This window comes from Podarcis pityusensis (genome assembly GCF_964106645.2).
Source record: "Podarcis pityusensis genome assembly, chromosome: 8".
NCBI lineage: Eukaryota > Metazoa > Chordata > Lepidosauria > Squamata > Lacertidae > Podarcis > Podarcis pityusensis.
Genome location: NC_138033.1, coordinates 35,885,189 through 35,909,735, shown reverse-complemented (window position 1 = coordinate 35,909,735; position 24,547 = coordinate 35,885,189). Strand labels below are relative to the sequence as shown.

At 45.3% G+C, this 24,547-nt stretch overlaps 2 protein-coding genes across 3 annotated transcripts in view; both read right to left on the bottom strand.

The window, feature by feature from the left end:
• GLG1 (golgi glycoprotein 1) overlaps window positions 1–10,252 on the bottom strand; it is a 65,065-nt gene extending 54,813 nt beyond the window's left edge. Inside the window, exon 1 of one of the 2 annotated variants that reach the window (XM_081018129.1) lies at window positions 9,802–10,252. In XM_081018129.1, coding sequence (XP_080874255.1) covers window positions 9,802–10,200 — 399 coding nt within the window. In that variant the 5' untranslated portion in view covers window positions 10,201–10,252. The remainder of the gene's footprint in view (window positions 1–9,801) is intronic. The other variant, XM_081018130.1, reaches the window with a different exon arrangement.
• A 1,928-nt stretch (window positions 10,253–12,180) lies between these two features.
• RFWD3 (ring finger and WD repeat domain 3) lies at window positions 12,181–24,371 on the bottom strand. The gene is made up of 12 exons (XM_081017012.1): window positions 23,430–24,371; window positions 20,944–21,152; window positions 19,689–19,780; window positions 19,388–19,591; window positions 18,280–18,371; window positions 17,667–17,781; window positions 16,452–16,680; window positions 16,157–16,307; window positions 15,751–15,927; window positions 14,808–15,022; window positions 13,987–14,204; window positions 12,181–13,435 (listed from the first exon to the last, which is right to left on the bottom strand). Exons 1-12 carry the CDS (start codon window positions 23,735–23,737, stop codon window positions 13,292–13,294), a joined length of 2,154 nt encoding a protein of 717 aa, XP_080873138.1. The 5' UTR covers window positions 23,738–24,371; the 3' UTR covers window positions 12,181–13,291.
• Between the last annotated feature and the right edge of the window lie 176 nt (window positions 24,372–24,547).

Here is a 24,547-nt window from a genome sequence, read left to right as displayed (position 1 = left end):
CCTCCTCTGGCAACCTGCACAGAACTTTGCTTAATTGGTTGCCATCAATTTGATTTAATTAATTTTTATAATGAAATATTTTTAGATTGTGTGATTATTTGATTTTTTGATTATTTGATTGTTGTTAGCCGCCCTGAGCCCGGCTTCGGCTGGGGAGGGCGGGATATAAATAAAATTTATTATTATTATTATTATTATTATTAAATTAGGTGAGAATCTCCTCCCCATTCATCTCAGATAGCCTTTTCCTCCCTCTTTACATAATCACTACAAAATGAGTTATTTCCATATCATCTGGGCACTTTTCAGCATTGCTTGTTTCCATTAAAATGTTTTCTATAAAACAGTATGTATTTAATTCTGAAAAGATCAGAAACTTTGGGTTTCACAAAAGTTGATCCATAGACTTTAGGGACATCAAATAGCAGGGAGATTTTTCTTTAAACTAAAATGGAAACTTGCAAAGTATGCTCAACACCAAATCTGAAATAGGAGATATATATTTACTTGACACAAGACAGGCTAAGCATCTGCCAGCAAAAGCCTACGCACTTAAGATCACCATGTGCCCAAAATTGCTTGCTTCTTTGTTCTGGTTCAAATACAGTGGCACCTTGGGTTACAGACACTTCAGGTTACAGAACCCAGAAATAGCACCTCAGGTTAAGAACTTTGCTTCAGGATAAGAACAGAAATCGTGCGGCGGCGGCGTAGCGGCAGCAGGAGGCCCCATTAGATAAAGTGGTACCTCAGGTTAAGAACAGTTTCAGGTTAAGAACGGACCTCCAGAACAAATTAAGTTCTTAACCCGAGGTACCACTGTACATGTTTTCGTACCAGATCTAACCTAAGAAAGAGAATAAAGCATTGGGTCAAAGAGAAAACAGAGATCTAAAGAAATCCCTCAAGGAAGGCCTAGGCCTCTGCTCCACCTGCAACATCACAAAACAGAACTAATAGGCAAAACAAACAATTTGAAACTAAGTCCTCCCCCCCCCCCCCAGCCTTAACTCTGAAACTGTTGGAGTAGAAGAGTACAGAAGGCAATGGTGAGAAAGGGAGGGAGGAAGAATAGGGGGACGAGAAGGAAGCAGCAGAGAGGGTCACGGGGTTGGGTAGAGTCATGGGGCACCATGGAGGACATTAACTCCAATGTGAACCCGATGCCCAAGTGCAGGAGCTGGAGAGGCAACTGGAGAAGCAGAACAAGCAGCTCCACATCCACAGTGCCAGTGGAGCTCCAGGCGGCAGCCCGAAAAGGTTTCTTGGCTGACTTTGCTGCCATCCCCTGCCACCACCAGGAGCAACTGTCTGCTGCAGGGCTTGCCCAAACAAGGCCAGGCCCAAGCAGCCTCTGTTGAGCGAAAACAGCACAACAGGAAGCAGCCTAGTGCCAGCAGACAATTCAGCAGTAGAGGGAGTCAAGGAGAATACAAGCCTCCTGGATGAAGTGGAGCCACTGGAGGCTGAGGAGCTGGAGCAGCTGGCCAGGTGAGGAGATTCACCTGGCTCACAGTACCAAAAGGTATGCCTCTTTTCTGCTGTGTAAGCCAGGTGATCTATGGGACACTGCTACCCCACAGATTAGCTGATTTGTGCAGCAGGCATGCTGCTCTGCAGACCAACTGATTGCTCATGCCAGCCAGCCAGATGGAGATGTTAGGCACCAAACCTGGCACCCGGACATCTTCATTGCCTCGCAAAAGGCCAGCAGCCTGTCTTAAAATGCAACTAGCACCTAGCTAATTTTGAACACTGCTTATACCTTCAACATTCTCATTCTAGTTCTCCTGTGCTGTTGCTAAAACCGCAAATATCCTACTCACCAACTCCAAGCCACAATGTCAGGCAGGTGACAGCTACCATTTTTTAAACAGATATCCCGTAGCATTTGCACATACAAAAAAGTGGCAATGTTGGCAGCTTAAGAGTTTTCTTATTAAGCCATGTAAATTCTTCTAACGAAATCTATAAAAATTTCTAAAGAAATTAATAAAGACACTCTGGGGACCCCTGTCATGACGAATCCCACTTTGCCAGAGTTACGATTGGATCACTTCCATAGAGATCACTTCCAACCACAACCACCTATCCCAAGAAAGTGAATCAGCTTCACCACCAACACACTGAAGGCCATGAAGACCAAGGACACAGAATGCTGAGAAACAACCTTTCTTATCCCACTTGCTCTCAGCCTGCATATGACTAATTTCTAACAGGCACAACTGTTCTAAGAAATCATGTGCACCTAGTAAAAGTTTGGTTAAGGAAGAACACTATTTCTCTGTACAATTCCTGCACAAAGGTGGAATCCAAATCCGTTACTTTTACTGCGTTTCCCTGAAGTATCTGTTCATCTCAGATTCCGTGGAACCTGCAATATACTGAGGGGAAAAACAAGTACAATGAGTTTTCTAGAAGATTCATTCAGAGCATGAAAGCAAACACAGTTTTAACACAGTTCAAACTAGATAAGTGAAAAGGAATAGAACTGCCAGAGCATTCAAGTAACAGCAGTTAAAACACAAGCATGACTCATCACCACAGCAATCTATTACTCTGTGGTTGGAGAGATGCAGGGGTGGGGATTATCTACCTTAACTAATCAAACTGCAGTGCAGGGGCCTAGGGAAGAAGACCACTCTAATCAGCTTCCCTTCCTCCAAAGGCTTAAGACACATCCTCAGAGTACATCAATCCCTATTTGCTTCAGTTCATGCTTCTTACTCAAGCTATACAAGTGTGAACATGAGAATCTTGTCCAGACTCTGCTGGAAATAGGTAAACTACCTGCTTACTACATTTTTATTGGCAACTACCCATTAATGAGCCTTAACTAATGAGTTAAACAGCTATACTAACTGCTTAATGACTGAAACTCTTCTAGTGACACTGCTGCAAATCTCCAGGCACCATCTGCTCACTTAAATTTTCATACTGACAGGAAGTTATCATGCCTGTCTTATTGCAAAAGGCACAGGCAAAAGAATATAGGCATTCAAAACATTTTACAATGACACAACAGTTAAACATGATATCAATTCAAGAACAGTTAAACACGATATCAATTCAAGAACACCAGGCACACGTGCAAACACTTGCTGGAATCCCCTATTAAACATATACATACATAAAGTTTTCCATGTAGCTTTTTTTAGACATACCATCTTGGCACAACAGCCAGGCTGGGATCAGCAGCCATTTGGCTCTACCTCCCACACTCCTGAACTGTCTCCTACATACCACCTCTCTGCATGAAACTTCATTATGTACCATTATGAAAGCTCTGGTGCTTGATTTTGCTTATTTTCTTCTTTCTTCCTCATTATTTTTCTTTTTGTATCATATTGGATCATAAGCCATTTTTTAAAACTGTCAACTACTTTGAGTGGTTGGTTTAGCCATCCAACCCCAAACACCAAGCTACAAAAGCAACAGTGGCAGGAAAATAAACCAAGCTCTGGAAAAGCAAGTCATGACTTGTTTGCTCATCTATGAGACAACTCTTAAACAAACTGTTGCTTAGTATTATGTAGGAAGGCATTAACAACAGTCTTTGTTTTTTTGTAATTAGCATAAGTATCCAACTCATTGGTGATTTTCTTTGTTATTCTTACAATGTTAATGCTTTAAAAGTCTTGATCAACACTTAATTGGTTAGTTCACTAAAGCAGTCACATTCCAATTTGTAATAACAACATATGTAGGTTTACTTTTTAACCCAGAAAAGTTATTGCAATATGCAAGAGGCATAATAGCACATTTTAGCACAGAGAAGAGTTGCAGGGGACAGAAGACAAAACTCTGCTAATTTATCATTAATGCAATGCTCTGCTCCTAATCTACCCAAGGGCAGCAATCCTGTTAAGCACTGATGTTTTGTTACTCCATCCCCTTCTAGGATAAAGGTGGTATTTACAAGTCATCCACTCTACCCATAACTTCATGGACACAAATGAAGTCAAGGGTTTCAGGCTCAGCAGGTTCATTAAACTAAGATCAAATAGTGACCTACAAATTGTTGTCATCAACAACTTTGTTACTGCAAATTACTTTAAGCTAAACTAACTGAGAATCACTGCAAAATATTCACCTTTTTTCTTGAAGTTACGTGACACTTGCAAATTTTACTAACGTTCTATTTTCACATTCACCTTTCATCAGTTCATTGTCCATCTGGTAACAAGACTTACACATATATAATATGTCTATTCAGAAGTAAGTCTCATTGAGGACTTACTCTGAGGCAGCAGTCCTCACACTTACCTGAATGCAGTGGGACCTAAAAGAAGGACCTGCCTTCTTTTAAGGGCAAGTGTATTATAATGGTTAGAGTGTTGAACTATGACGTGGGAGACCAGAGTTCAAATCCCTACTCGGCCATGAATTTCATTGGGTGACCTTGGGCCAGTCACTGTATCTCAGTCTAACCTACCTCACAAATTTATTGTGTGGATAAGTTGGGGAGGGAAAACTATGTGCACCACGAACTTCTTGGGGGGAAAGGTGGGCTATAAAGTGTAATCAATAAAAAATAAAAAGATGATTTGAGCTTGTTTTATCTTTCTCTTTGGACAATTGTTTCTCAGTATAAATAAATATGTACAACTCCTTTAAGACAAAAAAATATCAGACTCACTGTTCAAGATGCTTTGCAGTCCAGAGGTACATGCCAATAGCATGGGTAATGTTTCTAATGGACTAATAAATTTTCTGGGCACCTTTCTGAAAGGTTCTGTTACTTATTGGCAGAAGTGGGCAAAAAAAGCACTCTGTTCCACAAGAAGGTACAAGACAGCATCCAAGCAAAAGGCACACTGACCCAGCTCACACTTAACACTTTTTGGTCCATATTCTTGGAACAAGCAATGAGCAAGAGCATTCCTTCCCCCATATCCTCCTCTCTCATTCCCAGCTGCAAAACAGAGTTTTTCTGGTTTGTTAAAACCAGTCTTCCTGTTGCAATGTAATGGAGAAACTGTGATTTAACAAAACAGTCTCCACTGGAGGTTGTGATATGGAAGCACTTATTTAAGTTTGTTGCTCTTTTCCACTCCAGCAAGCTATACTTTGTTGGACCAGGAACATTACACCCAAACCCAGAGAACACTCTTTGATTAAGTGGCTTATCCATTTTCTAAATAAACTAGGTCAGTATGTGACAAATACTTCAAATTCCAGACAAAGCAGGATCCTGCACACCACAGAACGGTGGCGGCTCTATGAAGATAACAGATGTTGTCAGTCTACACCCATCACAAATATTACACATATTAGGTTATCTACTGAATTTAAAGCAACTTGACAGCTCTTAACACACACAAATCAGATAGCAGCACAAGAAACACTTAGGCTAAAAAACTGAACCCTCTGGGTGACATTCCAATTCAACAGAATTTGATGATGCGAACAGCGTTCGAACCTCCCATTGTTCTAGGCATGTTTTGCAAAATGGAATTTCATTAGCATGAGCAGTTTTTGAGCTCTGGGTGCAGTACTGCTCCTAAAATTTGAGATTAAAACTGCAGAGTGGAAGGAAAGGAGGACCTTTTTTCTGCCTCCCCACTTCCAGCCACTCTCTAAAGACTGGAGAAGAGACCCTCTTAAGAATATTAGGGGGGCAGGCAGAGGAAGCATGGCTTTGTTTTTTGCAGTCTTCAAATGAGGACGAGACCATGTGAAAAATGAATATAAGATTTTAGCTGCAGTTCATTCATTTTCAGCTTTGTACTGTTATTAAAAAAGTATGCCTAGACAGTCCGTTCTGCCATACCACTACATCGCCAACTCAAGTTTGCTTACATTAATTTCTCACTGCTACACTACCTATTGGATTTTTAACTGATGATACAAGACAAGAAAGTGAGAAAGGAATGTAACATTTTAAATGTTTTTATGCCATAGAAAAAGGGTTCCTAGTTCCCACCCCTTAAATTAAGGGTATGAAATTAAAATGATTACAGCACAACCCAGTTGGAAGTCCCAGTTAGTTCAATGGGCCTTAGACATAGTCATGTGTATACAGTATAGGATTGCTGTACAAATGATAAAACAAATTTGTACAATGTAGCACAGAGTGGGAACAATATAAATTGCAAAAATATGTTACTGAATTGAAGCTACAATGTTTTACAAACTATGCACACCAATCTGGAGTAAGCATTACTGAATTCAGTAGAATATACAGGTAAATCAGAAAATTGTAAATTTAAAAGGAAGGCAATTACTCAGATGTAGGAATCTGAAATCCCCAGTGTGATCATGTGGATGTTGTAACTCCATGTGTCTAACAAAACTTTTCAAGTACATTTTAGTAACCCATGCAACCATTCTTTAAGGAAGGTGAGTATATCTCTATATTGCAGGTGGCTGCTGGTGAGTGTGTGGACATCCCTATAATATAATCAACAAATCACAGGATTAATTTAGCAACAAAATTGTCTATTTAGCTAAATTATGTACCCATTATCAGTACATAACATATTGTGACATACACGAGCAAGCAGTTTGACTCTGCACACCCCTCCAATGAAGGCTGCAGGAGTTTTGACTGTGGAGAACTAGTGTTATGTCTGTGGCTTACGAAACTTTACTTCTCTGATACTGCTACATCTTAATGCACATTCATACAGAGAACTAAAGGGCACACCTGTACAATAAATACTCGACAAGTGTCAGCTACAATTAGTTAGGCATAATGACTAAGAGACTGAGCTATCAGTAATCAAATATCCCTAGTTCAATTCTCTCCTCTGGAATAACCTCACTAGGTGGCCTTAAACAAGCCAGTCTCTCAGCCTTAGTCACCTACTTCACCCCACCACCACACTCTATCTGCTTTAAAGAGGATAATAATACTGTAATATTACAAGGTTGTTGTAAGGATTACAAGTTAATAAATGTGAAGTGCTTTAAATACCTGAAAGCTCTACAAACATTGTAAGAAACAGGCCACAATCCAGAGAGGCATACACACCACATTCTGCATTATGCTTGTTCATGCTGAAGATATATTGACAATGAATATCAACTCACAAAGTTCAGTTTCTGAACTGCACTCCAAGCAATGACACCAAGAGATAGGAAACCATCCAGACATAATTCATACTTGTTCAGGCACAGCACCTGCACACAGAGGGACGTATATGGGACCCTGTTTCCACTCCTCAGCATCAAAACAGTATGCTGGGCCATTAGATCAGTGGTTGTGCATGCTTCCTGTGTCTCAATCCAACCCTGCAATGCAGTCTAATTGCTTAAGTTCAAGCCAGGAACGATGTTGGAGGGATACACAAATGTGACACAGAACTCCTGACCCCTGCAATACTGCATATCACAAACCAAGCAAAGAGGGAATGAGTGGAAATGGTGATTCGTTCACATGGCCTTCACTTAGTTTGGCTCAGCCAGAAAGTGAAACACTTTCTGAATCCAGGAACTTACCCATCTATAAATGCAATACTAAACAATGAATTCAAAAATTCAAATCCAATGTTAATGTCACAGCATCAGATGACTGTTAGGGCTCTTTATCTTTTAATTTAAATAAGTAAACAATCTCACTTTAAAGAACAAACTATGTTTCAGTCATTTATTTAGAAAAGTTTATAAACAGTTTAACCACAAAATAAGTGTTTTACATACTTTCATTAAAATATTGGTGGAGGGTTCACTTTTAAAATATATACCCCCAAAATCTCACAACCAGCAATCTTTTCTGCTTGCAGCAAATTTCTATGCACATTTTCTCACCAGGGTTGGAAGGTTCAACTGATATGCTCTTTCTTGGACTTCTCCCAGAATCAGTTGCATTGCCAGAAGTGCCCAATGTAGCTCTAATGCGCTGGGACAGTGTATCTGAGTCCAGTGGTACCTCTGGTTAAGAACTTAATTTGTTCTGGAGGTCCGTTCTTAACCTGAGGTACCACTTATCTAATGGGGCCTCTTGCTGTTGCTGCGCCATCATGTGATTTCTGTTCTCATCCTGAGGTAAAGTTCTTAACCAGAGGTACTACTTCCGGGTGAGCGGAGTCTGTAACCCGAAGTGTTTGTAACCTGAGGTACCACTGTACAGTCTTTACAAGATTGTGGGAAACACTCCTGTACTGACTTAGGTTGCAATGGGATCTAGGGTTCTCAGGATGTCCAACTTAGAGCTTCCTAAAAATTTCCCCACTTCTTATGAAAACACACAGAAATAGCCAGAGACCTAAAATAAACTTGGTTGATTTCTATTCAGAGAAGGTATCTCAAAGAATGACAATGAGCAGTTGTTAAGTCATTTCTGAGACTTGTACATCCTATATTGAACCATAGAAACACAGATAAGAATTTCAAGTTGAACAGCCTACAGGACAGGCCATAAAGCAATGGTAAAGCATCTGTTTTGTGTGCTACAGTTTGCAAGGTCAGTCCTCAGCAACTCCAGGTAGGTCTGGAAATGTCCTCTATATGAAAACCTGCAAGACCCCACTGCCAGTCAATGTAGACACTACTGAGCTAGACAGAGCAATGATCTGACTCAGTATAAGGCAGCTTCCTCAGTTCCAATTTTTCTGTTTACAAGCAATAACTTGTGTTAACAATCTAGCAACTCCAGCTAAACTTACAATAATTTCTATCAGCAGTAACTCTGAATTCATACATTCCTGCCAAGCTAGCTAGTCTGAAGCTGGAAACAGACTGTCAACCTAAGGTTGCTTCAATAGGCATATTACATGTTGATATTGAAAACAGACCCACAAATGACCCAACACAAAATGCCATACTCACTATGGCAAGAGATCAATTACTTTTCCCATATGCGTCTCAAATTGCAAACTATTATTTGCTCTACAGCTGCTAAAGTGAACCTGTAGTTGACTTATGATTAAAAGCCACAAGTGTTACTAGCCTGACCGCACACACACCTACCTATATTAGTCATTTGTGGCACAGTGCATGAAAGAAAAAGAAAGCTCTTGTATTTACAAAAGCCTCCCTCCATGGACAAACAGAGGAGATTCTTGTCGCAAGCAGCCAGGTAAGGAGTTTTGCCAGTCCTGAATTATAGGATCAAGCTGTCTACCTCTGTTGGAATAGAAATAGCAGGATTGATTCAGTTTAACACAACTCAACCAGCCACGAGGGTGTGACCGAAAGACAATCCCTACTCAAAAAGTACCCAGCATAAGCTTTATCTTCAAGAACATCACAATGGTGGGGGGGACTATCATGTTAAGTATATTCACCTGGGCCAATTCCCTGAAACAGCAACGTTTTTTCTCTCTCTCTCTCTCTGCTCCTTTCCCCGTTTTCTTTTAAACTATGAATGCCAGGAATGGGCAACACCGCTGTCGGCAGGCCTGCCTGAGCCAGAAAACGGATTCTGCCCACAGAAGTGTCCTCGCTTTCCCGTGCAGCCCTTCGGCCTTTTCCCTTGAAAACAAGGATTTGCTCCTGCGCCAGAAGGGAAAGGGAGCTACTGGCGAAGGGGCTGCACTTGCTCCCTAACTCTTGGCAACCGGGGCCAGGAGGAGCTATGCATGCGCGCATGGTCCTGGCCGCAGACCTCCATCCTGGACGCCACTTCTTGGTTACACCGGAGAGTGACGGAGGACAGAGTAAACCTGGGTCAGATGCAGGTTTCCTAAAATTGCCAGGAGTGGCTATGTGCATTGCTCCGCACCTGGGCTGGCCTCTCCCTGCAGCCGCCCGCCGCAAAAAAGTTGCTCCATGGGGGTCCACTGCCCCGAAGCCCTCCCCCGACCTCCCTGGCCTCAGTTTCCCCACCAGCTAGGAGGGGCTCCCCGCCCCGCTCACCTCCCGCACGTCCTGCAGGCACTCGAGGACGGCCAGGTTGTTGGCCCAGCTGTGCTTGGGGCAGACGCGGGTCACGTCTTCGCGGCACACCGGCTCGTCCGCCAGCTTCCAGCCGCCTCCCGCCGAGGAGCCCCCGCGGGGCAGACGGCCACCCCCAGCTCCGCCTCCGCCGCCACCCGGGAGTGCTCCCAGCCCCAACTGAGGCAGCGGCTGGCCCCCCAATCCCCCTACGGCCGCCGGCTGCTGCCCCGGGAACCCCTGGGCGGCCCCGACCGCCGCTGCCCCGCCTTGCTGCTGTGCCCTGGCTGACCCGAGAGCCACGAGCAGCCAGAGGAAAGGGGCGGCGAGGAGAGGGCCCGGCCCGCGTCTCCGGGCCGGGACACGTCCGCACGGCGCCATCTTGGATGCGACTCCTCTCCTCAGCTCCGCTCGGCCCGGCCCGGCCTCGCTGCCTTAGGCCCCGCCCGCCGCAGCCTGCGCGCGCAACGCCAACGGCACTGGCAGTCACGCCCACCGCCTCTCGGAGTGCGTAAGGACGGGGGCGACGTCGCCGCGGCGAGCAGAGCGAGGAAGGTGACGTCACCACCTAGCCAGAGGAAAGGGTTGGTTGTCGGAGAGCGGCGCGACACCTACTGGCAGGTCTTTCAGGGAAAGGAACCGGAATGGCGCTTTCCTCTGTCGCCTCTCTCTCTCGTCATACACCCCGACCCTCTAACTTTCCCCTAAAGTTATTCTAATTTTTAGGAAATTCTTTCTTGCCCATAACAGCAAGACCACTTATTTTTATCAAGTTAAGATTACTGTATATACAGTGTGTGTGTGTGTGTGTGTGTGTACACACACAGTAATCTTATTTTCTGTGCAAGCAGAACTGTGTGCCCAGCAAATTGCCTAAGGCTCAATGGAACTTCCTTCTTAGCTGTACTTTAAGTGCCGTGGGAGTAGTTTTTGCACACATTCTTTGCTCACAAGTCATGCAAATGCCATAACCTGTGGCTAATGAAAGCAAACACCTTCCCAGCCAGGATGAATATGATTCTGCAAAGGTTGGCCATTCTGTACTACTTCTAAAAAATATTCTATTAGTTTTTGTGTTGGTTTTAACGGCTTTTAGTTGTTTTTACTCTATTTTGTATGCCACCTTGCTATATACAGCTAGTGTATTTAGTCTCAGGGACCAGGGTTGAAATCCCCAGTCACCAAGGAAGCTCAGATGGCAATCTTGGACACTCACTCTCAGACTAACCTACTTCAGGGAGATGTTGTGAGGATAAAATGTAGAGGGGAAGAACTATGTAGACCACCATGAGCTTGTAGAAAAATGTGGGATATAAACACACATAATAATATAAATAACAGGAACACAATAGTAGTCATAGTAATAATAAATGTTATCCCGTCTACCTGACTTCTCTACATAGGTAACGATACTAAAGCCACCCACACGTTACAGAGAAAGGAAAGAACATGGTGTTACTGCAGGTCCTACCCTTGTTGTTGATAATTTATATTATTAGAGATTAAACTATCTTTATTTGTAAGTAAGCCTCTTTGAGGCTTAGGCCAGCAGTTATGCTTTAGAAACTCAGCAACACAAATACTGAGCTGAATTCCTGTATCAACACTTTAATGGTCAAGAGTATGACTGCTACATAGCACAGTGGTACCTTGGGTTATGAACTTAATTCGTTCCAGAGGTCCATTCTTAACCCAAAACCATTCTTAACCTGAGGCGCGCTTTCGCTAATGGGGCCTCCCGCTGTTACCACACGATTTCCGTTCTCATCCTGGGGCAAAGTTCTCAACCTGAGGTACTACTTCCGGGTTAGCGGAGTTTGTAACCCGAGGTACCACTGTAATTAAAAGATATGTTCAGTGTACCTCAAATTCCAAATGGCGAGTGGTTTCAGACACTCAATTGGCTTTACCATTGCACCAGCACAGTTCCAACTTCGCTGCTGCCCTTCCTCACCCAGATATACAACAGCACTGTTGGGAGGGAGACCCTGAAACACCACCACGCCTACCTTTCACCCAAGATAAACATTGAATTCACTCTGTCATTTAGAGTGAAGACTATGCAGTCACCTTTCAGCAAACTAGGTAAGTTTCACAGTTGTTCCAAACTCTGGTAGATTAGCTTGCTACACGATTACCTTGCTACATGGAAATATCCCAATCATATATGATAATTACCACAAGATATTGGATCCACTAACCCAAACTTCAGGACTTATTTGGCATTTAGAGGATCCTATATTTGTATCTCAAACAATGCAGGTTGCTTGTCAGGCAGTGCAAGCAGCAACTTAGCATTGCAATAGAGGGTTTTGCCATTTGGAGAAAGCCAGAGATATTAAACAGTCTATATTCTTCCTCTTGTATATATTAAACATTCTTTATTCTTCCTGTTGCATATAAAAGTAGTATCTCACACACACAAAGCACAGTTCAATGGAAACATGTACATTTTTAGACAGATGGGTCATACAGTTAAACTTTAGAAATGTTGTTCTGTAATTCTGTATAGTAACCCATCACTTCAGGTAGCACACAATGGTGTGATTTCTACTGGCTTCAGGTAAAGTAAAAAAAAAAAACAACCCTAATATTGGTCTTGCAATTTGCATCACTCTCTTGATTGCTAGCCTTGGGCAAGAACACATACATGAAATATTTGATCCTATTTTAATTTATAGCAGAAGATGAATCACCAGCAGTCCCAGCAAATGGTTTTTTTCTGTCAATAGAGTTGGTAGAGTTCTGAAATTGCTTCATGTTTCAACTCCCAATGATCTGTCAGGCACAACACTCTGCCCAGTTCTCAATGGAGGTCTATAGGAAGTCTTACAGGAACATATTTATACCTGAAGTTGCCCATTCATCATCAGGCCACAATTATATTTTCTTATTCACAATGTCTTTTAGCAGCCAATTCCCACCAGGCTTCACCACCACCTTTTACCAAGCCCAATCATGGTCCAGAGATATAACTTGAACAGCTCACTTCAGACAAGGTCCCATCTTCTTTATTAGATGGGCTGAAACAGAAATTTAAGCAGTCTTCTGCCAAAGGAGTATTGCCCATGCCACAAGCCTCCAAAATCACAAGAAGAGCAGAGATCATTATCTTCATCCAAGGTAAATTCCAGGTAAATTTCCAGGAAATATAAACTGGCAGCCAATTTTTTTTCTCAGAAGGGCCCCATAATCTGCCTAGGCAGTAAAGCCAGAAAAGCACAGGGTCCACAATAAGGTAAAAGTGGTTTCCTTTAAGATGAGGTGGAAACAAAAATCCATAAATTTAAAAAGGAACAAATGTGTGGGCTGGGCATGGGAGAGAGCTGTTCTACGGAGCAAGATTTTGCTTGTGCAGCAATGTTGGCAGGGTGCACTCAAGGCAGCTAGAATCCAGTTAGCAGCAGAGCTGGCTTGTGGGAAATTGGCTCAGTTCAGAGAGTAGCTCATTGGGGCAGCATGCAGCAGACAGTCATTGCCACTTGTAGATCTTCACCATCTTTTCTGTCAAGGTAGCCAAGAAGCTGTTGCGGTTCACCTCATAAGGGCAGACATCTAACACAGGAAGGTCAGCAGGGAGTTTCTGCAGCAGGGAGCCACTCCCTGCATCCCAGAGCTGCAGGATAAACAAATAAGAGTCACAGCTTATCAGGAATCCTGTTGCATAAAAATACAGCTCTAGCTGTTACTAGTTGGGATGTAGCAAGGAGACAAGTTACAAAAGTATTGAACTGTTACTTTCCTGTACATTGGCAAGCAGCCTAACATCACCACACATTTTGGGTGGATTCAGAGTGAGCAAATGGTGTAATGCTGAGGACATCCCTCTTTGGCGCTCCCTGTGTACAAGGAGGAGTGGTTGCAGCCCTGGCACAGAAAACATGCATGTCCATACCCAGAGTCAAGCCTCAAGGAAAGTGAGAAGAGGGAGGACAAGAGAGCCCCCATGTCCATATGATGGAAAGTGGCACTGTGATTGCCATGAGGAAATGCTCCAAAGAGGCAGATACAGGCTATACCAGTGTCTCAAAACAGAATTTTCACTAGAACAAGGGCCTGAGTCTTTTCTCAATGAGTGACCCGGCATTAAGCTTCCAGCATTTTAGACTATTAACACAGAGCCGGACACAACGTCCTACTCCTACAACAAAGAACAAAAAATGGTACCATGGCAGAGTTTGATGCTTCATCCCCAGCACACACAAGAATACTGCCATCATCTTCAGGACTCTGGAAGATGGCATTTTTGGTCAATAGTTTGCACGATGGACCCGCAGTAAGAGTTTGAACTGGACGACATGAACAGATCACATCCTCTGTCCCATCAGTCAGCTGAGTAGAGGTCAGCTCCATGACCACACACCGTAAACAGTTGTTGTTTCTGTCTGTGGGATGAAAGTGAAGAGCTTTCCAGGGGACAGGTATCAAGGTATCATAGGAAGGTATCAAGACAAAACACTGTACTCTGGTTTAAGTGCAGCCCAGAGGCCATTGCCTGACCGCTTCACTCACCGCTCATGGCAACTACCCCATTTCCTTAGGATACTACTCACTTGCAATCCCTTCCTTGCATGTCATCCTACGGAAGCAGGAGTGCTCATACTGCACAGCAGGTCCCTCTTGGGAGCTGCAAAGTTCTAGGGAGGGATAGACTCCTGAAGTAGTTGGCACTTACCCTTCACCGGGGTGGAAATAATGCCCCCGGTAAAAGATCCATATTGTATTTGGGGATGGGAGACTGCACCCTCTCTGCCCCATCATCTTGAAAAGATTTGGGAAGACGGGTACAGAATAACTGGTGCAGCATTTTAGATGCAGGCCAGAGGTATCCTCTTCTCTTTTAATGTGTGTGCAAGAGAGACGCCAACAACAAACATGGTAAGTGGTTTCTGTCCACACAGTTGTAACTGTGTCCACATTTAGGGTGAAAGGAATCCCAACACTGCATAAAAATAGCCCTGCCCTGATGTCTACACATCACAACTTACTGGGTCTGAATGTTGCAAGGCAGTGCCGTGTGCTGGCCTCTGTCTGAAGGTCAATGCAACCTCCAGGCTCCAGGAGGAGATGGTGAGGCCGGTAAGAGCCACTGGGCTTTTGTTCCCAAAAGCAGGCTCCCTCCAGTGTCCCAGATACCAGTCCACCATAGGGCAGTGAGGCAGAGGCCATTCGGGGAAGATACGATAAGGAAACCACAGGGCACCTATGAGGGACAGAGGAAAGAGCAATAACCAACAATGTCAAACCATTCCACTTTCCCTACTCATTTGCTGTTGTGAGTCTGAACGAGCATGAGTAAGGAAGGATTTCAAAGAGAAGTGGAGAATCACTCTCACTTCTACATACCACTGGCCAAAAGAACTGGTGCTATGACTGAGAAATCCTATTAATATTTACCTCTGAGCAAGCACCACTGAACACTGCACAATTGACTTCTGAGTAAGAAACAAATTGAGCTCCATATCACCATGACTGTTCACAACGCCAGAAAAGAACAAGGTAGAAGTCAATCACTGCAGGCAACATTGCAAGTATGACAATCTCTCCAGGGCTTACCTCACCCAATGTTCATTCCTATTCCTCATCCACAGAACTGATTGAAAAATACACATTCTGAGAAGTCTTAGTGCAATGCATTAAGGACTGGAAATGGATCCCAGACAAGTTTATCAGGCTAAACCTCTGCCATTAGGCCACTCTCCCAAGCTCAAAGGTCTTCATTCTGGGTTACAGTGGGGAGGTAACCAGCAACCAGAGTAAAAGTTAGTGTTCTGCAAATTCTGTGCCAGGAAAGATATACCAATAACACATGGAGTGCAAATTTTAAAGTTCTACAAGCGCTGATCATCCTTCATCTGCTTCAAAGTCCTCTACAGTCTTAATTCATATGCTCAAAGGACAAGCTAGCTGTATAAAGCAGGAAAGCGATACCTGGACTTCTGTGGAGCAAGCTCCTGGACATGAGAGCTTGTGTCCCGCAGGTCATACACCAAGACAGAGCCGTTGACCAAGCCAGCATAGACATAGTTGGTGTCATCCAGGCACCAGCTGCAGCTCCAGACAGGTCGACCAGTATTGTATGTCTGCACAACGGTGTTTGTAGTCAAGCTGAGGGAAAGTTAGCGTAGCTTTACATATCAAAGCGGTCTCCCATTGAGGACCTTAGCACTTCTGTACATGGCCCACACTATCCAGCAGATACCCAGTTGTGGGCAGAACGGCACAGTTCAGACAAAGCTGCTCTGCAGGTGCCTGGAAATACTTCCAGAATAAGATCCTTACACAATCTCCTGGACCACAGAGAAAGGAAGCAGGCATCATAATTATCACTACTCACCTGGTAAGCTTGAGAGTATGGTCTAAAGCAGCAGATAAGAGCAAGCCATCTGCACGGTTGCTGAAAGCCAAGCCCCGGATCTGCTTGCTGTGGATGGGGACATATTGGCTGCTCTTTGAGTTGACAGCACTCATCATCTTAATTCCACAGCCTGAGACACAAAGCAAACTGATCAGCAGAAAGCCCACCCTGCTAGAGTCCAAATGCTGCAATGTCTGTCCTCTTGATTGACCAAGGCAGTGAAAAAACCATTTCCATCATAAAACTTAGGGACTTGCTTCAGCAGGCAACTCACCAGGAATGAGGGTGCTTTGTGGAGATGGCTGTGACACTACAAGGCAGCTCAGTGGGTCGCAGTATGCCATAACCCGGCAGTTGCCCACCTGAGACACTAGGGTGGCCCTCTCAAAGTGGTACTTGTGCTGGCCCTGGCTGGAGGAGAGGCAGCCTGGAAAGCATGAGCGAGAGTTGCTGGGTTGCTGAGAGGAAAGGGTGTTGTGGCGAGCCATCAGGGCCTTTAATTCCTGTAGAATGGAAAGCAGGAAAAATGAGGCAAAGAAAGCATGTGTGGAGCTGAGAGCACTGGATGTTTCCACAGGCAGAACAGTAGTAAAAGTCAGGAACAACTTGTTCTGGGTTGTTGTTTCTTTACTGCTTTTCTATACAACTTGGCTATTTTTTGCTTGTAGAGCCCTTCTAATGCCCAACCATCTCAACCTCCAGCTAAAATATAGCTGGGATATCCTACCCTTCAACTTGCCACTTTTCATTCTGCAAGGTGGTTCCTTAGCTGAGCTTGCCTTAGTTTTTTCACTATTTCCTGCAAGATCCAATTTCTACTCCTTCCTGTGTCTATTTCCTCTCCATGTATTGATGTGATGAGTGTCTGGAGGATGCAGGCTGGGACAAAGAAGAGCGCTGTCTCAGAACTGTTCTGAGAGGTTGTCTCTGGGGGTATGTCAGGGGATGTCTTGTGTGGGTCCCCATTCAGATTTTTTTGTGCTCTGGAATACTGCTCTGGAAGTTTTCTGAGTTATACAAATTCACTGAGGGTATATAAAATTTACCAGATTAGAGTTTTGATTTGGAATGTTTTTGTGACTCCTTCCCCCAAATCACAAGCTTTGACATACAAACTCAAATCAAGGAATGAAACTGGGCCAGGGTGATGACCTGGGCCCCAGATTTTGGGTGCCCAATGGCACCCACTACGTAATGTTACACCATGACGTCATGTTACATCAGCGGAACGTTTCTACCAGAAATCACGTTTGGAAGCCTGGCAGGGCCTCAGACGTCGCCTCAGAGGTTGCATTGGAGCTCCACAGTGTGGGTGCCATGCCACCCAGGGCCCCCTAGAGTTGGCGTCAGTGAATTGGGGTGTCCTATTATCCTGTCCATCATTAGCAGAGAGTGAGAGAAAAGGCCATGAAGATAGCGCATTTCATTTTCTTGTACATGGGAAGGGGATTTAGAAGGTTCTGCATGAACAGGATACAGCTAAACCTACCTGAACTTGCTGCCGAAGTTTACTGCATTCATCCGTCAAGACCTGCAGTTGGAGGCGGCTCTGTGCGGATTCCAGCTCTGCCTTCCTTCGTAGCATTTGCTCCTTCTCTAAAGAGCTGCAGGAGAAAAGTACAGCAAATGTAATTAAGGAAGCTCATGAGCCAACCCATCTCTCTCTCACTGATGAGTAGAATTAATTTTCTATTCCATTTTCCTGCCTGCCCAAAAACTTTTAGAGACATAATAACAGTCTCTTGAATTTCGACAGAGACATTTAAATAGTAATACTTCAATTTCAGAATAACCATGAGAGATTCAATAGAAAATGCATCTCATTTTATCTTAAATATATATACTAGTAAAAAAAAAAAAGTTACAGAAGCAGGCATATATCTTCACAGGGACATCCAAACACTACCTATCATACCTACCTAATAAAAGTCTAACAAAGCAAGCCCTTGAACTAAAGCCTGGTGTTAGGACACAAGTATCTTCTGCAATCACACAGACGCTCATCTGACTCAGCTGAGGCATAGTGATAGTTTGCCAAGACAGGTGTTTATGCCAGGTACTGCTACCCTCAAACTTATAGGAGGAAAGTTGTGAGTATATACCTTTTCATGTGTTCCTGTTCACTGGTGTCCAGCGCTTTCAGGGTACGAGCATAAAGGACTACTATATCCGAGCGCTTGGCTTTCTTATTACACTAAAAAATGAAAAAATGTGAACATAAGCCAATTTATTGGTTACAAAGGAAATATACTGTGCTGCTATTAATTTCTCATGACTGCTACACAAGCCAAGTGGTGATACTGCTTTTCAAATAGATCTCTTTGCAAAAGCAGGGGTGAATGTACACAGTGTTGGCTTGCTGAGACTCACCTTATCTCAAGTAGTTCTCCAGAACAATCAGTGGGACTCCCCCAACATGCAAAAGTGACCTGCTCAACATCATGCCCAAGCATTTCCTCTCAAAGTTTCCTTGTGCCAACAGGTAGTCTTGTTGACCTGACTGATCCCAGGCAAAATCCCTGAACTTAGCCAACAAAGCAAAGACAACAACTTAAAAAGGTAAACAGCACCTTACTACCACCCCTCAAAAATCCCATTGTCTCAGGTGGAAGTTCTACCACTGCTCTGTCACCAAATATGATGTACAGCAGCTGCTGCCAACTTGGTGTCCTCCAGAAATTTTGCATTACATGACTTCATTCAGACTTAACCAGCACATCTGTGCTAGCTGGCACTGGTAGGGGATTTGTAGTCCAAAACATATGGAGGGCACCAAGTTGGCAAATGCTGATAAAAATACTCTCCTCACAGGAAGAGTTTGACCAAAGGGAAGGACAACTTGCTGCAACTCCTAGAGCCCAGATTTGAGGAGTCCTGCTGTGCTCAACGCTGGCTAAAGTGCTGTTTGAAATCCTGCAATCAGTTTGAGTGCCAAAACAAGGAAGAGGGCATCCAAAAAATGGAACACAACTCAGGGAGTGCAAAGAAAAACACAAGGTCTACAGAAGGCAAGCCAAAAGAGGAAGAGCTTACAGGAAGATGACATGGAAAGTAATGCAGAAAGGGAGAATTGAAAAAAGGAAAATAATCTGGAGAGAACTGTTGCCCACAAATTTTACCAAAGACAGGAAAAGAATAAATGGGTTTCAGAGAGGAAGATTTAGGTTATGCATCAGACAGAAGAAACAAAATACTCTTCCAAGCTTTTACCTGTGGGCATTTGCCCACTTGTCCCTTCAGCCACCTCTCAATGCAGCTATAGCCAAAGAGATGCCCACACCGCAGTGCAGAAAGACGGTGCTCCCCAGCATTTGTCCACTCTTCAAAGCAGATGGCACAGGTATCACCACTCTCCTCTTCCTCACCCAGAGGAGCCAGAGGAGCAGCTAGGTGAGTTCTCTTTATTGGAGTTGTCTGAAACAAGAGAACATGGAAAAGGTCAAGCAAATGCAATCTTGGCTTATCTTAATTGGCTGCAGATCCTCCACAGCACACACCCAATTATTCGTACCTTCTTCTGGAGGGCAGTGGCACCTCTAGCATCAGGATGCTCTGGCCCAACAGAATCCCCTCCAGGAGACTCCATTTGGGTTGCATCAGAAACTGCAGGGGAGAAACAAAGGAATAATTAATATAGGAAGAGATGGGGACAGGTTGTAATTAGTACCACATAAACAAAAACTCAGTAACAAATTGTTAGCATTTAAAAGGGAAGTTCAAAGTGACTGAACACAAAGCCACTGCTGCCTAAGAAAAAAAGATAAAATAGAGCAGCTTTTTCACCAAGATAATCCTTCAAACTATGTTAACAGGAGGCAATTTTTAAAAAAACAACTTGGCAGAAAATAGTAAAATAACTCATCCAGCAAGACACCCTCTGCAAATTCCAATGGTGGCTTCCCAGCACAAACCCCTTCCACCTATGTTCACAACTGGCTTGCTCCAACCTTCCTTTCTTCCCTCATTTCCCAAGATGCCCCACCTTTGTTCCTGCAATTTTACTATCCTCATCTGCTCTTTTTAAAAAACGTCCAACCTTCTCTTGCTGTTCGGAAAAGGGAATACCATGCACAAATAAAATGTATATGGTACCTGAATCTCCCCTATAAACCCCTTCTCAAAATTCCTCTGTGAAACCCTTTTTGTGTATGTGTGAAATAAATTAAATAATAATAAGCATGCCTATTTGCATAACACAACCTCAGTTTGACATTTAACAAGGTTTGTACAAAGATCAGAAAACAGCTTTCAATTATTCAAAGACAGCAGGATACACTGGCGAAATCTGGCCTTGGTTCAAGTCTCTGCAGTCATGAAATAAATGGTATGGTCAGGCCCAAGTCATCCTCTCCCAACCTAGCCTACCTCTCAGAGTTGTTATGAAAATACAAATGTCATACACTTTAAGTAAGCTGCCCTAAGCAGAAGGTAATGAATACAGTCATAGCTCGGGTTGCAAACGTGATCTGTGCGGGAGGCACATTCGCAACCTGCAGCGCCGTATGTGCACAAACGCATGACGTGATTCGGCACTTCTGCGCATGACGTCAGTTTGTGCTTCTGTGCATGTGCAAGTGCCGAAACCCGGAAGTAACCCGTTCTGGTACTTCCGGGTTTGGTGCGGTCTGCAACCCGAAAACGCACAACCCGTAGCGTTCACAATCCGAGGTATGACTGTAAACAAATAGATGGTTGTGGTCAAAGGTAGGCAATGCATCATGAGCCATTTCTGAAGTTTTAGGCCCCTTTAAAGAACCAATACAAACCTCCCAAGTTGGCTGGCCCAGGTGCCTCCTCAAGGGCACCCACTGTCTCCTCTTCCTCCTCAGTGGAGCTGCTGCTGCTGTTACTCTCAGAATCACTTAGAACCACAGTTTCATCTGAGCTGTTCCCACTGTGACCTGCTAGGATGTGTGATGCTGCCGTCGCTTGTGTCCTGTTGATCTGGAAATAACTGTCTAATTGTGCTGTGGACCTGAACATCCAAAGCATAAATTTGCATTAGAAAATGTAAGATGGAAAGAAGAATATGACCCATCCATTTCCAAGCCACAAACTTCAATAATTTACACATCTGTCTCTCCCCCTCCGCCTCAGAAGCCACAACTTTTCATTAGATTCTAAACCAACTTTTCATAATGCGCTACCTTCCATCAAGATGAACATTGCTCTGTAAGTTGAGCTAGCAACTCTGTAGCCAAGTGTGGCTCAACAAACACTGCTCATCCTTCCACCCAATCCTGTGAAGTGCATCTTCTCTCCCTCAACTATCTCTCATCCCAGCAGGTCCTTGTACAAAATGGGTATTTGGGTTTGCTTCCCCATCCCTTTCTTTTTGGTGCTAAGTCTTTAGATGGTAAATTCTGAGGGCAGGGGCTGGAGTTTTGTTTTTTTAACTGAAAGCTACTCTGAGAGCTGGGTAGAGAACACATGAAACAAGAAAACTACTCTGCAGGCAAAGCACAAGCTCCACCACCAAGCTAAAGCCCCACGCCTATCACATGAGTTTATCTAGAAGCCAGCTTACAAATATCAGCTGCCTCCAGGATCTGCTTCCCACATGATTCCCCCAACAGGAACCTCCCTGGAAGATCAACCCTCACACTGACAGATGCTCACCTTACACACCCAGGATCCACCCCTCGCATACACTCTGTCAGGGACCAACTTTGCAGGATCTGACCCCCACTCCAACAGGCCCCCATCTGCAGTATCCATTCCTCACAGACAGCAGCTTCCCTTCACAAACACTCAGTATCCCCTTCTCTGGGTCTGAGAAGCCCCCTTCCCCCACTGCAACATTGACCCCCCCCCCAATAGGAGCCAACAGTGCGTACCAAGGATTCAACCCCACCTGGTACCTCCTTTCTAAACCTTTCAGAAGTCTACTTATTTTATATAGCTGCCCCATAGCAGGAGGACTCAAAGAAGCCAGTGTGGTTAGAGTGTTGGACTAAGACCTGGGAGATGAAGGTTCAAATCCCCACTCAGTCATGAAGCTCACTGGGTGACCTTGGGCCAGTCACAGCCTCTTAACCTACCTCACAGGGTCACTGTAGGAGAGGGGTGAACCATGTACTCCTTGGAGAAAAGGATGGGATATAAATGTAATAAGCAAGCTCTTCTGCTGACCTACTACTTAAGAAAGCTGTTGAAGCCAGCCAGATGAAGATATTAGTTGCCAACCTGGCATCCACGTGGTTGCAATTGGACCCACGCCAGTAGAAAAATGCACCTGGCTATCACAATTTCTATCACAACAAAGCACATGCTCTACCATGGGCATAGCCAGGGAGAGTGCAGGGGGCAGCTGTCCCCCACTACATCAAGTAAATAAATAGAAATACTTAACTGACCATTTGCATTGCAGATAACTCTGTTTTGCCCAACAAAAAGACACCCCCGCTCAAAAAAATCCTGCCTATGCCTATGTGCTCTACCACTACACTGTGACAGTGCTGTAGCCCATTCCCCTTCAGGAACACGGAGAAAAATGTGAGGGGTCTCTTGTTTACAAATACCAGCTGCCTTCAGCATGTGCTCCAACAGACACCACCTTCACATATCCTCGCAGAACCTGTCTGCTGCTCCAAGAACCAACCCTGCAGACTCCATGCCGCCACCCCCATTCTGACATGTGTTCCCCCAGGATCTCTCCTCCCCCACTGTGACAGACACTCCTTCACGCGCACACCCTATGATCCATCCCCTGGCTCTGAGAAGCTCCTTCTATGACCATCACACACTCACACACTTCCTTCCCTCGCTTAGCAACCCTCCTTGCTCTGACAGGTACCCCCTCCACCCACTCGCATACCCACACCCATGACCCACAGGTACCTCTACCACCCCACGCCGCAAGATTCACAAAATCCACAACCCCTGCGAAAGGCCCCCCCTTCCCTTCACCCACCCCAGAATCCACTCCCTGGCTCCCGAGGACCCGCCTCCTCCTCCTCCTCCTCCTCCGTTCTGACAGCCACCTGCGCCCGAGAAGCCTAACAGCCTTCCTTCCCCAGGGTAGGGAACGCGAAAGGCCTCTTGTTTACAAACCCCAGCTGCCTCCAGCACTTTCCCCCGCTACCTGGCACCTTCTCCCTCCTCCGCGGGGCCCACCACGCCCAGCCCCGTTTCCGAGGGGCTCCCCTCCCCCAGCCCCTTAGGACAGGGGCTTCTTCGTACTCTCTCAGGCCCCATGGTCACTCTGAGAAGCTCCCCACAGGATCCGAGCCCTTCTCCCTCCCTTCCTCACCTGGCTCGGGAGGCCCGTTGGGAGGAGGAGGAGGCGGAGGCGGAGGCGGAGGCTGAGGCTGCGCGCGGTCCCTGCTGCTGCTGCCGAGGCGGGTTCCTCCTGGCTCGAGGCGGCGGCGGCCTCCGCGGCTCGCGCTCCCCAACGAAGGCGCCCCATGAAGAGCGAGAAGCCGCCGGCCGAGGCGCCCCGGACGTCGAGGCGTCCCCGTCTGCCGCGGCCGGTTCCTGAAGGCGGCTGGCGGCGGCTGGCGACTCGGGCTCCACGGCCGCCGGCGCGAAGTCCACGTCCATCGCTTCCTGGTGGGACATGTCCTCCCCTCAGAGGGGAGGGAAGGGACCCAGGAGTCCGGGCCTGACTCTCCCTCAACTGCAGTCGCTCGAGCGCCCCGCCGCTGCTGCTGCTCCGCCTCCAGCTCCTATTGGTTGCTCGTTCAGCCGCGAAAGGCCGAGCGCGAAAGCAGGCTTCGGCTCCTATTGGGACAGAGCGGAGCGTACGTCGCATTTCCATTGGGCTATACGTCTGTCAATTTTGGAGAGGGTGGGAAACGCTTCTGAAGGGCCCCGCCCTCTACGAGCGGAAGGGAAAAGTTGAGGTAGCAATTGGCAAGGCGCATGCGCAGAAAGGGTTCAAAGACTGACAACTGCAATAGCCATAGGTGCGGCGGGACTTCCGGTTTTTGACCCGAAGCATCAAGTGACAGCTCTTCACAGCATACAATGGGAAAAATGCAGAATTTTACCATAGTTCACCGCAGTGCATTGTACTGTAGAAGCAAAGATAAATGTCGGCCCTTCTTCTGGCTCAGATCTTAATGCCACAAACCCACACTAGAAGTAACATGAGAAAAGGGAGCAGAAGGGTATTATCTGTTCAGAACCAAGCTGAACCTGTCCCGTTCCCGATCTATTATAGCCTGTACCAGCAAGGCTAATGTCTCCCCCCACCCACCCACCCCAATTACCTGGTCCATGGTCCAGCGAGACATGAAACCGGTCCTTGAGATTTTAAAGCAAAAATGGGGTCCAGCTGAAGCATGTGAGCAACCCAACAATTGAAAACCTGCAAAATATTGGGTCAATATTACCATATGGAGAAGGGAGGGGTCTTCCCAGATGAGT

Bases quoted from the DNA above. Each gene is read 5' to 3' on its own strand.
- RFWD3 (XM_081017012.1), bottom strand. From the start codon at position 23,737: ATGTCCCACCAGGAAGCGATGGACGTGGACTTCGCGCCGGCGGCCGTG. The intron at 19,781-20,943 runs GTTTGTATTGGT...TCTCCCCTGCAG, and splicing joins TGGGCCAGCCAACTTGGGAG to TTTCTGATGCAACCCAAATG. The intron at 15,023-15,750 runs GTATCGCTTTCC...TGTCCCTCATAG, and splicing joins CTTGCTCCACAGAAGTCCAG to GTGCCCTGTGGTTTCCTTAT.